The sequence below is a fragment of the Mizuhopecten yessoensis genome, unplaced genomic scaffold, assembly GCF_002113885.1.
Source record: "Mizuhopecten yessoensis strain PY_sf001 unplaced genomic scaffold, ASM211388v2 scaffold7491, whole genome shotgun sequence".
NCBI classification, from domain to species: domain Eukaryota; kingdom Metazoa; phylum Mollusca; class Bivalvia; order Pectinida; family Pectinidae; genus Mizuhopecten; species Mizuhopecten yessoensis.
In genome coordinates, this window is record NW_018407074.1 from 665,548 (window position 1) to 683,993 (window position 18,446).

General features: G+C 36.8%; 1 protein-coding gene across 2 annotated transcripts in view; it reads right to left on the minus strand.

Moving 5' to 3' along the window:
- LOC110453708 (nucleobindin-2-like) overlaps positions 1 to 18,446 on the minus strand; it is a 39,801-nt gene continuing 21,355 nt past the window's right edge. For both annotated transcript variants that reach the window (XM_021502792.1, XM_021502791.1), the window contains exons 5-12: positions 17,524 to 17,615; positions 15,526 to 15,711; positions 10,385 to 10,475; positions 6,014 to 6,072; positions 4,223 to 4,405; positions 3,256 to 3,381; positions 2,204 to 2,821; positions 1 to 633 (exon numbers count right to left, since the gene is read on the minus strand). In XM_021502792.1, the coding sequence (XP_021358467.1) occupies positions 541 to 633; positions 2,204 to 2,821; positions 3,256 to 3,381; positions 4,223 to 4,405; positions 6,014 to 6,072; positions 10,385 to 10,475; positions 15,526 to 15,711; positions 17,524 to 17,615 (1,448 nt within the window). In that variant the 3' untranslated portion in view covers positions 1 to 540. The remainder of the gene's footprint in view (positions 634 to 2,203; positions 2,822 to 3,255; positions 3,382 to 4,222; positions 4,406 to 6,013; positions 6,073 to 10,384; positions 10,476 to 15,525; positions 15,712 to 17,523; positions 17,616 to 18,446) is intronic.

Here is an 18,446-nt window from a genome sequence, read left to right on the forward strand (position 1 = left end):
TAATTATGTCATAAACAAGAGGCCCAGAGGGCCTGTATCGCTCACCTGGAAATATTAGCAAAATTTAAATTGAAATAGGAGTGTCAAAAAGGAATTTTCAAGAATTGATATAAAATTAGCTCTCCTTCACCCAAGGATGCTTTACATCAAATATGGACATAATCTTGTCATTCCTGCAGAAGAACAAGGATTTTAATTATTATTTTTTTGTATTTTCCCTATTTGGCCCCTACACTCTCCCCCCTAGGGGGTTCAAACCAAGAATTTATACAAAAATGATTTCCCTTCCCCATAGGATGCTACTGTTCAAATTTAGTCAAAATACCTTCATCCCAACATCCTTCGTACCAGGTGAGCTAAAAATTACTGAACTACCCCTAATTAAGAGATTATGACAAGACAAAATATCTTAAAATAAATTCGGATGTAAAAATAAACATTTGAAAATTGATTTAATTTGGGATTACTTAGCACGAATAATTCATAAAGATTAAGTTGTTAGTTGATCATCCTTGTACCCATTGATCATATTACACTTGATCAGTGTATTGGCTTGGCCTGGTCTGGCTGCTGGGCCTGGATCGGCTGTTGGGCTTGCTGTCCTGCCTGGGCTTGTTGTTCAGCTTGGTTAGCCTGCAAGGTAAAAGAAAAATGGCAAGGTAATGAACAGTTAACTAGAAATTTGTTTTTGTGAACAAGAACATGTCTTCCCATATTAGCCAATATGCATATTTGGAAGAATAGAAAGGTTGCATCAAGATTAAGGTGTGTAAATTATAAAATGGTTTAAAATTTACGGGCCGGACAAGAATTTACTGAAAATGTTGCACTTATTTGACCTTTGAACTTGAGGTGAATGTCACAGTAACCTAATTCCAGTGCACTGCACACTTTCTGTGGGTGATGCAGGCATGCCTCAAGTTTGATCAAGATATCTTTAACAGTTTAAAAGTTATGGCCTAAACACGTTGGGATTAGAAGAACCAGAAGAAGAAGAAGAACCCATTCGAAGGGGAGACATAATAATCAGAAACATCTTTTCTAATTTATATGAATGTTCTCTTCATAACTCTTACAGAGATCTTTTCTAATTTATATGAATGTTCTCTTCATAACTCTTACAGACTATGTGTATTACAGTATAAACATATAACAAAATTATATTATAATTTCAGCATTTTCAATCCATTTGTAGAGACAAAATGTGTTTTACCAATGTCATTTTCACCATTAATATGCAGCTCTGTATGAATCAGTCTTTTAATGTCCCTTTGACCAGTGTAGTGTCATCAGGAGATGTCATCAGAACTTGTCTCTGTGTCCAAGGTCCTGTTTTCATGACTTGCCCCTCTCTTATTCCCCATCCCAGGTCATGCCATCAGCAGTTATCCCCCTTGTCCTAGGTCCACTTATCAGGAGTATCCCCTTTGTCAGACATGCTGACATCAGGAGTTGCCCCCCTTGTTATATATCATGTTATCATGATGTTGTTAATCCTTTCCTTGGTCCTGGCATTTATAGTTGTTATGTCAATGATCCTGCCACCATCATGCCCATACTATTTACTGTTACCTGGAGTTGTCCCACCTATCTTAGATCGCCCATACTATTTACTGTATCTGGAGTTGTCCAACCTATCTTAGATCGCACAGACTATTTACTGTATCTGGAGTTTTCCCACCTATCTTAGATTTCCCATACTATTTACTGGTATCTGGAGTTGTCCAACCTATCTTAGATCGCACAGACTATTTACTGTATCTGGAGTTGTCCAACCTATCTTAGATCGCCCATACTATTTACTGTTATCTGGAGTTGTCCCACCTATCTTAGATTGCCCATACTATTTACTGTTATCTAGAGTTGTCCCACCTATCTAAGATCATGTTATCAGAAAATTTTCCTCTTTATCAGGAGCTGCCACCCCCCACCTTCCATCCTAGGTCCTGTAATCAGGAGTTTGTTCTTTGTTCTTTGTCCCCTTTGTTCTTTGTCCTGTTATCAGGTCCTGTCCTCCTGTCCTACGCTATAGCTGTTTTCATTCATATGGGTGAAATTTACCAAAGGGAAGAAAAAGCCCTTCTGAAAGGTATTATTTACACATCTGAGATTTAAACATTCAGTCTTCTTCAACACAAAGATCCTAGGAGTCTTAATATCTGTTTAAGACTATTGGTCCCTACACTTCCCACTCTATATTTACCTGTACTGGTGCCTGACCACCTCCTGCCACTAAAGGTTGTCCACCAGCTGTTTCTTGTGCTTGCTTGGCCTGGTCCTCCAATGCCTTCTGACGCTGTGCCTGGTTTGCTTGTTGCTGTGCTTGGTTCATCATATTGCTTGCCTGATTTTGTAGATCATTTATAGCCTTGCTCATATCAGCTGGCATACCCTGTTGTGCTTGTTGTGATGCATCCATATGAGCAGCTGCCCGTTGTGGCAGTCCCTGCACAGGTTGTTGCTGGTGTTGTTGTGGCAGTCCCTGCACAGGTTGTTGCTGGTGTTGTTGTGGCATGCCCTGCATGTGCTGTTGTTGCTGCTGTGGCACACCCTGCATGTGCTGTTGTTGCTGTTGTGGCATGATTCCATGTTGCTGTGGCATTCCCTGCATGTGTTGCTGTGGCATTCCTTGTTGTGGTATTCCCTGCATGTGTTGCTGTGGCATTCCTTGTTGTGGCATTCCTTGCATATGCTGTGGCATTCCCTGTTGTGGCATTCCTTGCATCTGTTGTTGCTGCTGCATGAACTGCTGCTGTTGATGTTGTGGAACTTGCTGTGGCATCTCCATTTCCTGTACATTGGCGTGTTGTGGAGGATGCATCTACAGAAACATAAAACACATAGTACTGATGTACCATAGAATGCAAAACAAATTTGAACGTTACATAACTATATCACAGCAACACAAAATACAGGTGTATTTTATATACATAGTTAATAAACTGTACCGTTTTTCTGGAAATATTCTGGAAACTATTTCATTGTTTACTATTTCTATTATAACATTTGAATAGCAAAATAAATCTTGGCTACATGCTTGCTATATGTTGTTACCGTAGTTTGTTGTTTCTGAAAAGCTTAAGAAGGCAATTTTCATAACAATGATGAATCTATGCACACCTGATTCCTCTATTAAGTAAAAGCGCATATAGCAACTTTTGTGTGTGAAAAAAGGCTTTGAAGTACTGGACACACAGATCCCACTTATCTTCTACAACCCTGATAAGCCTGTACTGATTTTCCCTTGTAACTTACCACTACTCCAGGCTGAGCATGGTTATCAAAAGTTCCTTGTCTTCTCCTCATTTCCTCTTCCTCCCTAAGCATCCTCTCATACTCCTGGTATTCTTCATCGGTGTATGGATCCTGCTCATCCAAAGACTATAACAAACAATTGTATTTCTCTTCATATTTGTAGTCTATTACCTCATAGCCCATGCTATCTTCTCTTACCTCATAGCCCATGTTATCTCCCCTTACCACATGTCCCATGCTATCTCTGCTTACCTCATATACCATGCTATCTCCCCTTACTTTATAGCCCATGTTATCTCAACTTACCTCATAGCCCATCTTATCTCAACTTACCTCATAGCCCATGTTATCTCAACTTACCTAATAGCCCATGTTATCTCAACTTTCCTCATAGCCCATGTTATCTCATCTTACCTCATACCCCATGTTATCTCAACTTACCTCATAGCCCATGTTATCTCCCCTTACCTCATAGCCCCTGTAACAATCTCTTACCTCCTAGTCCCTGTTATCTCCCCTTACTTCATAGCCTATGTTATATTCTCTTACCGCATGGCCCTGTTATCTCCCCTTACCCCAAGGCCCTTGTTATCTCTCCTTACATTTAGGCCCTGTTACCTTCTCTTACCTCATGGCCCTATCATATCCCTTACTCTCCAGCATTTATTAACTTATCTCCCTTTAATTTTCATCTCCTATCCATTGGAGCCCTCATTTGTTGGTTTAAACAATATTTTATTTACAAATATGCTGTACATAATATATAATTTTACATAAATAATTTAATATTAGGGATCTGGCAACAAGAGTAGGCTCTTATATTAAGCCATTTCCCACAGGGGTAAGAGTTGGATGGGGGGGGGGGGGAACCCATGCAGTCACCCAAATCTACCTGTTCCAATGATATACATATGCACCTGATTAAAAAAAGTTTGGATCACCATGTAATAACATTTGTTCCCCTTACCTCCCAGCCCTCATCCTTTTTGAAGTCATCGCCATGTGTGTATTTCAAGAACTCCTCAAGGGACACCAACTTGTCCTTGTCGGCATCAATTTCAGTCACAACATGCTCCCTCATGCGTGCCATCTCCTCGTATCGCTCGGTCATATCATCCTCTGGTGCATTTTCATCATACACACGGTCAAGCTACAAGTACAACATCATAATCATACGAATGTCATACAAAAAAGCTGGTCTACCTTTGAACAGGATGTCCTGACACTTAGTTTCAGATTTAGTTAATTCAACATAATTTTCACCAAAGGAAATTCTGTTTACATCAAATAAAAGTATTTTTATAAAACTACTCACTGGATTCAACTAATTCAAAAATCATAGATATCCTAGAATTTTCAAAAGTGCAGATGTCCAATAGTAACAAAGTTATTTCCACTGAGTTCATAACTAGGTAATATATCTTTGTACTGTCTTATCTGTAGACAAAGATTCCCATTTATCACATAATGTACTATGTTATCCAGTGAATATACCCATGTCATATTTTCTGCGTATTAACCCATGAAATATCAGCCCTGTGATTGGTTGTAAGTTTCAATTGTTTCAATTGTGACATCACACCTAGGACAAGTACATGACATCACAGAATTATGCACAGAAGTCAAAATGGCGACTTTTTTACATTTCGAAGTTGCATGAAAATTGTTGTTTTACACCAATAACTGCCACAAATCCTGATTATGTGATTAAAAGCTTAAGGATCTTACACTCGCTATCATTTCATATGAAATGTATGAAACTCGTCACAAATTTTTCAATTTAGCGAGCCTCTATCATTTCACATGAAATTTATGAAACTCGCCACAAATTTTTTAATTTAGCAAGCCTCTATCATTTCACATGAAATTTATGAAACTCGTCACAAATTTTTCATTATAGCTCGCCAGAGGCTCACTTAATTGAACAAGAGTACCGCGCGGCGGAACAATATACGCCGGTTGAATGCTATATAGTGTTATATGCTTTCTTACATTGAAATAAGATCTGCATCATTCTAAGAGTGGTTAGCTGACATGCTATAACGCTGCAACACTCACCTTTCACAACTAAGTTAATGTTTAATTATTTAACTTAAAGGCATGGGAAAACCTATCTCTGAATTTCCTAGTTTTCTATAACATTACACTTGAGAACCCCTGTGCTATTTATGTTGTTTATAACTTGTTCCATAATTGCAATTATTGTTGTAAAACAACTTAAGACATGGCAAGTGATACAGACCCCTCATTATTCAACTTTGATCGATACAAAACAAATGATGCCAAAGGAAGTTTGATGAAGTCGCTAGATAGCTAGCAATGACTTACAAAATATAGTACATGGTAACCTTGTTATTGATCCTAGATGTTATAGTGCTTCAAGATGATTTATGTTCAATCAAAATACTCGTTTCATAAATCTCATCATCTTCGCTAGCCAAGTGTTCGCTTCGTATACACGGGCGGGGGAATACTCTGACATAAACGACAATGTGCTTCCATACAGGGCGTTGCCATTACTTTTTTCCTTCATCAACAGCGCTATATGTCAGACGAGATTTCATTGGATGCGAGCGATTGGCAACGTACGAAATTTGAAGGGTCGGTAAACACGGCTATATCCGCCAAATGTAGTGTATACGAAGTGAACACTTGGCTAGGGCAGATGAAATCTCATATGAAAAGGAAACTTGTGCAAGATCCTATATTTAAGTAACAAAATTTATATTTCCACAAGGATCAGTTTGAAATATGTTACCTCTTTCTGGAAGAGTGCCTCCACTTCATCTTCATCCAAAAAACCGTTTCCATCAATATCTGGAGGAAAAGGATATAGCAATGACCAAGTCAGGTACAACATAAACACCCATCGTATAGCTATTAAATACAGCAAAGTCCTATTGGGGCTGGTAGCCAGTCTACTACTCATATGTACAACATAAACACCCATCGTATAGCTATTAAATACAGCAAAGGCCTATTGGAGGCTGGTAGCCAGTCTACTACTCATAGGTCCAACATAAACACCCATCGTATAGCTATTAAATACAGCAAAGTCCTGTTGGGGGCTGGTAGCCAGTCTACCACTCATAGGTACAACCTAAACACCCATCGTATAGCTATTAAATACGGCAAAGTCCTATTGGGGGCTGGTAGCCCGTCTACTCCTCATAGGTACAACATAAACACCATTATATAGCTATTAAATACAGCAAAGTCCCATTGGGGGCTGGTAGCCAGTCTTCTACTCATAGCTACAACATAAACACCCATCGTATAGCGATTAAATACAGCAAAGGCCTATTGGAGGCTGGTAGCCGGTCTACTACTCATAGGTCCAACATAAACCCCCATCGTATAGCTATTAAATACGGCAAAGTCCTATTGGGGGCTGGTAGCCCGTCTACTCCTCATAGGTACAACATAAACACCGATCGTATAGCTATTAAATACAGCGAAGTCCTATTGGGGGCTGGTAGCCAGGCTACTACTCGTAGGCACAACATAAACACCCATCGTATAGGTATTAAATACAGCAAAGTCCTATTGGAGGCTGGAAGCCAGTCTACTACTCATAGGTACAACATATAAAACACCCATCGTATAGATATTAGATACAGCAAAGTCCTATTGGGGGCGGATAGCCAGTCTACTACTCATAGGAACAACATAAACACCCATCGTATAACTATTAAATACAGCAAAGGCCTATGGGAGGCTGGTAGCCAGTCTACTACTCATATGTACGACATAAACACCCATCGTATAGCTATTAAATACGGCAAAGTCCTATTGGGGGCTGGTAGCCAGGCTACTACTCATAGGTCCAACATAAACGCCCATCGTATAGCTATTAAATACGGCAAAGTCCTATTGGGGGCTGGTAGCCCGTCTACTCCTCATAGGTACAACATAAACACCCAGCGTTTAGCTATTAAATACAGCAAAGTCCCATTGGGGGCTGGTAGCCAGTCTTCTACTCATAGGAACAACATAAATACCCATCGTATTTGGTGTGCAGATATTTAGCATAGACTTTCAAACATGTATTGAAATGCATACTACATTTGGTTACTACTCATAGGTACAACATAACCACCCATCGTATAGCTATTAAATCCAGCAAAGTCCTATTGGGGCTGGTAGCCAGTATACTACTCATATGTACAACATAAACACCCATCATATAGCTATTAAATACAGCAAAGGCCCATTGGAGGCTGGTAGCCAGTCTACTGCTCATAGGTCCAACATAAACACCCATCGTATAGCTATTAAATCCAGCAAAGTCCTATTGGGGCTGGTAACCAGTCTACTACTCATATGTACAACATAAACCCCCATCGTATAGCTATTAAATACAGTAAAGTCCTATTGGGGGCTGGTAGCCAGGCTACTACTCGTAGGCACAACATAAACACCCATCGTATAACTATTAAATACAGCAAAGTCCTAGTGGGGGCTGGTAGCCAGTCTACTATAGCTACTCATAGGTACAACATAAACTCCCATCGTATAGCTATTAAATACAACAAAGTCCTATTGGGGCTGGTAGCCAGTCTACTACTCATATGTACGACATAAACACCCATCGTATAGCTATTAAATACGGCAAAGTCCTATTGGGGGCTGATAGCCAGACTACTAGGTACAACATAAACACCCATCATATAGCTATTAAATACAGCAAAGTCCCATTGGGGGCTGGTAGCCAGTCTTCTACTCATAGGAACAACATAAATACCCATCGTATTTGGTGTGCAGATATTTAGCATAGACTTTCAAACATATATTGAAATGCATACTACATTTGGTTACTACTCATAGGTACAACATAAACGCCCATCGTATAGCTATTAAATACAACAAAGGCCTATTGGAGGCTGGTAGACAGTCTACTACTCATAGGTACAACATATAAAACACCCATCGTATAGATATTAGATACAGCAAAGTCCTATTGGGGGCTGGTAGCCAGGCTACTACTCGTAGGCACAACATAAACACCCATCGTATAGCTATTAAATACGGCAAAGTCCTATTGGGGGCTGGTAGCCAGTCTACTACTCCTAGGTACAACATAAACACCCATCTGTTAGCTATTAAATACAGCAAAGTCCCATTGGGGGCTGGTAGCCAGTCTACCACTCATAGGTACAACCTAAACACCCATCGTATAGCTATTAAATCCAGCAAAGTCCTATTGGGGGCTGATAGGCAGTCTACTACTCATAGGTACAACATAACCACCCATCGTATAGCTATTAAATCCAGCAAAGTCCTATTGGGGGCTGTTAGCCAGTCTTCTACTCATAGGTACAACATAAACCCCCATCGTATAGCTATTAAATACAGTAAAGTCCTATTGGGGGCTGGTAGCCAGGCTACTACTCGTAGGCACAACATAAACACCCATCGTATAGTTATTAAATACAGCAAAGGCCTATTGGAGGCAGGTAGCCAGTCTACTACTCATAGGAACAACATAAACACCCATCGTATAGCTATTAAATACAGTAAAGTCCTATTGGGGGCTGGTAGCCAGTCTTCTACTCATAGGTACAACATAAATACCCATCGTATTTGGTGTGCAGATATTTAGCATAGACTTTCAAACATGTATTGAAATGCATACTACATTTGGTTGAAATGTTACTATTTTTACAGCTGTTATTGCATGGAAACAAAACCAGAAATGTGTAGTCTCATTTATAAATATCACAATGGCATTCAAACATATGAAACCTTCTATTATATATATGTGCACTCTAACTTTTGCTGAAATCTATTGATTTCTTATACAATGAAACCAATTAACAAATCAGAATCAGCTAGCATCATTAAATATATATAAATATGCATGCATCAAATTGCCAATCAAACTCAGCCTAAAACTTGTCATTATTAATATATGTGCTTTAGTACAAAATTGATCAGTTTAAAGGTAACAGCTAACGAAAACCTGACATAAACATTCAACAAAACTTGTATCCCCATTTTCTTCCAAAAGCAGAGGCAAAAATATACATTTACTTCATGATTAAACTTATACATCAAACATACAATTTTATATTTTATGTGGTCAAATAGAAATAAATTTCAACAAATGCCATGATTTAGTACTTAACAGAATTAATTAACGCAGGCCATAATATGCCAATACCTTTTGGTGTTTGACATATAATCTGTATATTTTTCCCTTTTGAAGGTCAATACTGTTGATAAATGATACCAGATTAACGTTATGATGATGACAATACATGTAACAGACCTATTGATTAACTGTGTATCCCCCTTATATCTGTTCCTACTAGAGGACATTAAACAAAGTCCAATCAATAATTGTGTTGATGATGATGACGCAGGCACATGTAGCTCACCTGTGGCTAAACCACTGTCATTCAACACCTGTTATTACTGCCTATGGTTGTAGTATTGTACATTGTTATTTACAGGCAATCCTGATAATGCTGTGTACTTTACACAATGATGTAACTTCCTGTATGGGGCATGCTGGGAATACTTATGGAACTGACATGTTGGTGGAACTAGTACTGAGTATGGTTTAGGATTAACACCTATATAACACAATCTAGGCTAGCTAATCAGGCTGTGTGATTGATTATAGGAGACCTCATCTACAGGGTCATATTCTGATACTCAAAACTTCAGATCTATGATAACTCATACTTACAAGGTTCCAAATAGCATTGACAATTTAATTAACATTGATTGAACCAATGTTCTTTAACATCCTTTCTTTGTCTTAGACTTTTAAAAGTTGTCAGATCTTTTCACTTCTGTAAGAGGGATTTGTTTTTACGTCTGCTTGGCCCAGGGATTCTTTGAAGTCAAAATCATCTTTCCATACTGAAGGAACCAGCACTTGAATAGTTTACCCCTATTTGACCCAGTGATCTGTTTAAGGTGGGGGTGGGTCACATACTTACATAGTATACTTTTGAATGAAACGTTGACAGACAAATGCTTTACTGTGTTAAAAGCTCATTTGCCCTTCTGGACAGGTGAGTGAAAATTATAATCTATTTCCAAACAAATTCTGTATGATATTTGGCCAAAGAAACTTGAACTTTGACCTAAAGTGACATTACAGGAGGTGGGTGCTTACCATGGAATTTGAAGAAGGTCTTGGGTTCAAATGAGTCTGGGTCAAGGTGATCAGTATTCTGCCACACCTCCTCCAGCTGTTTTTTGCTGCCCTGGAAAAGAGTAAAAATTTAATACATTACAATCTTTTTATTACTTATACCACCAGTGAAGCATAAATAATAATAATAATGTTTATTTCAGGAAATAGATCATAGACATCACATGTAACATGACAGTTGACATACATATTACAGTACAGCATACATATATATTACTAAAAATATTAAACAGAATATCACAGGTTTTTGGGGCCGTCCAAGGAGCAGGTGATTGGGGCATCCCCTTCCTACACGCTCTCCGGACGCTCAAATATTAATGAACCTACATGTATTAAATTATCGTCAGTAATAAAATATTGTATTATCTTAAAATATTATATTATATATGAAACTAAAATTCCTAACTGATTTTAAGATATAGGTAATTATATTTATACAATTAATACAACACAAACATTGATCTATAAGCCTGAGGATAGCCCATGAAAGCTTGAAAGCTTATTTCCAATGGGGTCCATGTTATACTGATCACGGGGAAAGATTTTGGCAGGAGGGAATTAATGACAACATATTAACTTTATTGTCAGTACCTTTAGTAATTCCGTGATGACTATATAATCTAAAAAAAACACATATATATATGTTCAGGTTTAAATAGTTAGCCCAACTTAAAATATGTAACGTGACTTTCCAACTATTTATATTTAAAAAAAAATAATACGGTACAGATGTCGTCAGCACGTGGATTGCAGTGACACAAAGTTAGTTTTCTTAGGGTTGGGGATCCCCCTACCAGCAAAGTCTACTTGTTTGTGCCACTGCAATCACATATAATTGTGTTATCAGCATGAATTTTGAAATTTAAAAGCGAGATGTTTCTTCACTGCCGCCTTAAATGCATATATGGATTTTATACCCTTGATTTTGTCAGGCAGACTATTCCGGTCATGGATCCCGTTAAAATAAAAAGTACAGGTATCTTTCCCTTTACATGGTGGAACAACAAAATTAAAAAGACATGATCGTGTGTTATGCTGATGAACACCTGACACTTTTATGAAGTTTAGGTTTAAGTAGGATGGACATTTTCCATAAAAAATCTTGTGCACATGATTGAGTCTTAATTGTTTGGCTGTGTATTCTATATTTAACATATTGAGCTTTGACAGTTCAGTGGGAGAGATACTCGTTCTGGGTTCTAATTGGCTAATAAATCTGACAACTTTATTTTGTAAAACCTGTAATTTGTTCTTCATTTTCTTGTTCAATCCTGAGTACCACGCGGAGCATGCATAATCTAGCTAGGTGACACTGTATTAGTGCAGAACATAAACTTTGTCTGTTTTTTGTAGTTAGACATTTACTTTGTCTGTTTAAAAATTTCAGTCTAGAATTTACTTTTCTCACGATGTTTTCTACTATTTCTTCGCCAGACATACAACAATCTATATTAGCTCCAAGATATTTCACAGATTTAGTTGATTTGATGGTATGATTTTTTGCGACAATTTCAAAATGATCAATTTGATTTAAAAAAAAATCTGTTCTAAATAGCATGCTCTCTGTTTTACCTAAATGCAAAGAAAGCTTATTATCAACTAACCACTCATGCATGATCTTGTCAAGTGTATATAAATTTACAATACCATTTTTTCATGATACTATTTAAAGATACTGGTAAGAACCATTTATAAAAGAAATTTTGTATGGTAAGAAATAAATAACATCAGGTATCGATGCACAACACTAATTCCATTGATCGGTATATATATATATTGAAGTCGAGGAATAGCATGGATTGGTTTTGAATATCAAAATATTGTTTGGTGCAGGTTCTATGATCTATTTATATGAACAGTAACCTCGACCTTTGACCTTTGGACCTGTAGAGTATTCCACACCAGACATTCCCCAATAGGAAGCAGTACAAGAGGGAACTCAACTGGAATTCCTCAAATTATTGCATGACAACCCATTTTCTATTTACAGTAAATATTTGCTTTTGACATTTGAACTTAAAAAGCAATCGAAGCAAGAATTTTTGGTAAAGAAGCATTGTATAAGTTGCAGTCCCAAACAACTGGAGTTATTGTGTGGAAAGTAAATTTCACATGTATTACAGTGTACAAGTGACCTTGATCTCTGACCTTCAGACCTGAAAGGCAAACACTCTATGAAATATGAGTAGATCAGGCTTAAAAGAACTCAAATTATTGTGTGTAAATGGAGGTTAGACAGACAAATTGTATGTATAGTCTCAGCATTTAATACACACATAAAATGTATGTATAGGGTCAGCATTTAGTACACACATAAAATGTATGTATAGGGTCAGTATTTAGTACACACATAAAACGTATGTATAGGGTCAGTATTTAGTACACACATAAAACGTATGTATAGGGTCAGTATTTAGTACACACATAAAACGTATGTACAGGGTCAGTATTTAGTACACACATAAAACGTATGTACAGGGTCAGTATTTAGTACACACATAAAACGTATGTACAGGGTCAGTATTTAGTACACACATAAAACGTATGTACAGGGTCAGTATTTAGTACACACATAAAACGTATGTACAGGGTCAGTATTTAGTACACACATAAAACGTATGTACAGGGTCAGTATTTAGTACACACATAAAACGTATGTACAGGGTCAGTATTTAGTACACACATAAAACGTATGTACAGGGTCAGTATTTAGTACACACATAAAACGTATGTACAGGGTCAGTATTTAGTACACACATAAAACGTATGTACAGGGTCAGTATTTAGTACACACATAAAACGTATGTACAGGGTCAGTATTTAGTACACACATAAAACGTATGTACAGGGTCAGTATTTAGTACACACATAAAACGTATGTACAGGGTCAGTATTTAGTACACACATAAAACGTATGTACAGGGTCAGTATTTAGTACACACATAAAACGTATGTACAGGGTCAGTATTTAGTACACACATAAAACGTATGTACAGGGTCAGTATTTAGTACACACATAAAACGTATGTACAGGGTCAGTATTTAGTACACACATAAAACGTATGTACAGGGTCAGTATTTAGTACACACATAAAACGTATGTACAGGGTCAGTATTTAGTACACACATAAAACGTATGTACAGGGTCAGTATTTAGTACACACATAAAACGTATGTACAGGGTCAGTATTTAGTACACACATAAAACGTATGTACAGGGTCAGTATTTAGTACACACATAAAACGTATGTACAGGGTCAGTATTTAGTACACACATAAAACGTATGTACAGGGTCAGTATTTAGTACACACATAAAACGTATGTACAGGGTCAGTATTTAGTACACACATAAAACGTATGTACAGGGTCAGTATTTAGTACACACATAAAACGTATGTACAGGGTCAGTATTTAGTACACACATAAAACGTATGTACAGGGTCAGTATTTAGTACACACATAAAACGTATGTACAGGGTCAGTATTTAGTACACACATAAAACGTATGTACAGGGTCAGTATTTAGTACACACATAAAACGTATGTACAGGGTCAGTATTTAGTACACACATAAAACGTATGTACAGGGTCAGTATTTAGTACACACATAAAACGTATGTACAGGGTCAGTATTTAGTACACACATAAAACGTATGTACAGGGTCAGTATTTAGTACACACATAAAACGTATGTACAGGGTCAGTATTTAGTACACACATAAAACGTATGTACAGGGTCAGTATTTAGTACACACATAAAACGTATGTACAGGGTCAGTATTTAGTACACACATAAAACGTATGTACAGGGTCAGTATTTAGTACACACATAAAACGTATGTACAGGGTCAGTATTTAGTACACACATAAAACGTATGTACAGGGTCAGTATTTAGTACACACATAAAACGTATGTACAGGGTCAGTATTTAGTACACACATAAAACGTATGTACAGGGTCAGTATTTAGTACACACATAAAACGTATGTACAGGGTCAGTATTTAGTACACACATAAAACGTATGTACAGGGTCAGTATTTAGTACACACATAAAACGTATGTACAGGGTCAGTATTTAGTACACACATAAAACGTATGTACAGGGTCAGTATTTAGTACACACATAAAACGTATGTACAGGGTCAGTATTTAGTACACACATAAAACGTATGTACAGGGTCAGTATTTAGTACACACATAAAACGTATGTACAGGGTCAGTATTTAGTACACACATAAAACGTATGTACAGGGTCAGTATTTAGTACACACATAAAACGTATGTACAGGGTCAGTATTTAGTACACACATAAAACGTATGTACAGGGTCAGTATTTAGTACACACATAAAACGTATGTACAGGGTCAGTATTTAGTACACACATAAAACGTATGTACAGGGTCAGTATTTAGTACACACATAAAACGTATGTACAGGGTCAGTATTTAGTACACACATAAAACGTATGTACAGGGTCAGTATTTAGTACACACATAAAACGTATGTACAGGGTCAGTATTTAGTACACACATAAAACGTATGTACAGGGTCAGTATTTAGTACACACATAAAACGTATGTACAGGGTCAGTATTTAGTACACACATAAAACGTATGTACAGGGTCAGTATTTAGTACACACATAAAACGTATGTACAGGGTCAGTATTTAGTACACACATAAAACGTATGTACAGGGTCAGTATTTAGTACACACATAAAACGTATGTACAGGGTCAGTATTTAGTACACACATAAAACGTATGTACAGGGTCAGTATTTAGTACACACATAAAACGTATGTACAGGGTCAGTATTTAGTACACACATAAAACGTATGTACAGGGTCAGTATTTAGTACACACATAAAACGTATGTACAGGGTCAGTATTTAGTACACACATAAAACGTATGTACAGGGTCAGTATTTAGTACACACATAAAACGTATGTACAGGGTCAGTATTTAGTACACACATAAAACGTATGTACAGGGTCAGTATTTAGTACACACATAAAACGTATGTACAGGGTCAGTATTTAGTACACACATAAAACGTATGTACAGGTGTTATTTGACAGAATAACAGTATATTACTTACAGGGTGGTGCATTTTCGGATGATCTTTATGCTTTTTCTGCAATTCTTCGTATTGCTCTTCTTCCTTTTTCCTCTCCTCTTCTGACATATTTTTTAAATGATCCTGTCGCTCATGTTCCTTTGCCATTTCGTAAGTTTTGAACTCCTCTCTCCTCTTTTTATCAATGGCTTCTAAATCTTGTGTAGCCTGGAATGTAAATGTGTGACGATTCAGTGACATTTCAGTAGAAATGATTGACATAGCAGATGGACAAAAATGGACAAAGCTTTGGACAAACATGGACAAAGGGCCATAACTCAGCATATAGCGAGGCGCAACACCTGATTTCAGCCTATGCATTTTGCCATCCCAAATACTCATATACAAAATTTGGCCATTTTACAGTATACGAGATATACCTTTTTCAAAGTACCCACTGACTGACGGAAGGACAGTGTGCAAACCTATAGTCCCATGTTGTGATAAATATACATTTTATAGATATAAAAAAACCTACCAACTTAAAATACTGTTATCAAACTGAAAGTATAACTTTAACAGAAACATGAAACTGTTCAGGTCTTTCTGTCATGGTGTTAGTGTAATCGGAGACCAACTATGTAATAATGTTGAGTTCAAACTTGACAGAAATTCCCAAAATGTTCTCAAATTGACATTTGTTGCCCAATATAAATGGTAAGCATAGAACAGACATTTGTATGAAACTCTGTTGATAAACAAAACATACATATTCTATTTGTTGACACATCTGTATCAGATTTGTAAATATGAAAAGTCTTACTCTAATTTATCGACAAGGTATTACATGTTGTGATTTAGCTTGAATTTCTGTTAAAGTTTGATAGAATTATTACACAAACGTCTGGTCAAGTAACATGCCTAATTAAAAATCCTTTATACATATGCATATATCCCTTTTGTTGCATGATATTTTGAGAAATGAAACAAAGCCGAAATTGATCCAGCTATTGACAACATATCACCTGTGGAACAGAGGTCTGAGTTATAAATGTACAACAAGAGGCTCATGGGCCTTAACGGTCACCTGAGTTTTAATATTTTGTTTTTGGAATATGACTAACACAAATACAAGATTACATTGAAAAACACCAGAACTGCCTTATCCATTGTCTAGCATACAGATTTAAGGCTGTAGAGTCTTTGACTCTAGCATGTCTGGGTCACAGACATTTAAGCACCTCTGACTCCGATTCATTCTGGGCTCCACCCTTCAGCCTTTGGAGGTTGGTTACGGTCAAATGTTCATAGCATCTACCATCGCCTCATGCATATTTATACAATGGAAGGTTTCTGCAAAATTTCATTGTAACTGGTTCAGGAGTTTGTGAGAAGAAGTCGAAAATTCAATTTGTTTACAGACTTTGTCTCAGGTGACCTAAAATGCAATATGAATCATTAACAAAAAGCGTCAGTTTATATAGTATGTTTACCATCAGATGGCTTGTTGCAAAACTGTCGAAGCCCTGATCGTCATTCCACTTCAGTACATTATCAAATAGTTAGATCAGACCATAAGATGTCAGTGTAGACATCTTGGATCAACCTAAACAATATCACTAATTGTTCAGTGACCTAAACAATATCACTAACTGTTCAGTGACCTAAACAATATCACTAATTGTTCAGTGACCTAAACAATATCACTAATTGTTCAGTCCCCTAAACAATATCACTAATTGTTCAGTGACCTAAACCATATCACTAATTGTTCAGTGCAATAACGTCACTTTGAATATTTTCTGGGAAGTGTGTCAAAGTTTTCTATGCGCCATTTTTTAAATAGAAAAGTGAAATTGTTGAAATTTTAAAGAACAGACCATTAGAAAAGCTCACTTAGCTAGCATTTTGTGTAGGTTACAGACAATGGACGAGGCACCATGACACTTAATCCTTATGAGACAGGTGAGCCTCAGTAAAAATACACTCATTTTTCTGCACAACTTCTGCAAAATTCTAAGAATGACAAAATTTAATTACCTTTAATATAAGTTTTTCTAAATCGGACACTTCAAAGGAATGGTGATTGTCAGTATCAACGTGATGAGACCCACCATCCATCTTCTGGATTCCTGCAAAAAATCAGTCGTCATGGAAACAAGGGATAAGATTTTGAATATAGAAATGCGCACGTATTATCATCCAACGGTGATTAACACAATCAAACTAGATGGCTTTATTTAGTCCTTCCAAATGTCACGAGTATCACCAGTGGATTTACGTAAACAAGTCTTTCCAGAAAAAAAACATTTTGTTCTTTTTCACTTCACTCCAGGCAAGACACAAAATCCAATATATTCATGATTTCCAATAATAAATTTAAGACTTTGACCGAATTCTGATAAATTTGTCTTTTTTTTTAAGATAAGATATGCTGAAGTATTAGATGACATCAATATTAATACATTTCTGTGACAGTGAAGATATGAACAACTCACAGTTTAACATTAAACAGCATATTTTTAAAGAAATATCAAAAGATATCAATCTTAATACTTGAAAAGGTAAAATAAAAAACCCAGTAAGATCTTACAGTCAATTCATTTGCTTTAGAGTATGACCGTGTATGAGATAGAGTGTAGAGGTATAATTTCTACAAATGTACTAACATTACAAGCATTAGAATGATGTACAAAGAAAAGTACCAAGGAACTGCATGTTAATTCAGATACTGTTATTTGTGCTAACATTCAAGCACTAAAATGGTACACATGCAAGTTAACCACAGTGACTGTCAGTAATCTGGTGGCCTGGACGGCATTAAAATAATATTCATTCCAAGTACTTTAGTTCCGTAATAAAAGAAATAGCCAAGTAGTGAATTTTCAAGATTAATTTTACAGCAATCCAGATCAGGTTCTACCAGGTAAAGATTTCTGTGTCACAGCTGATAATGTTAAATA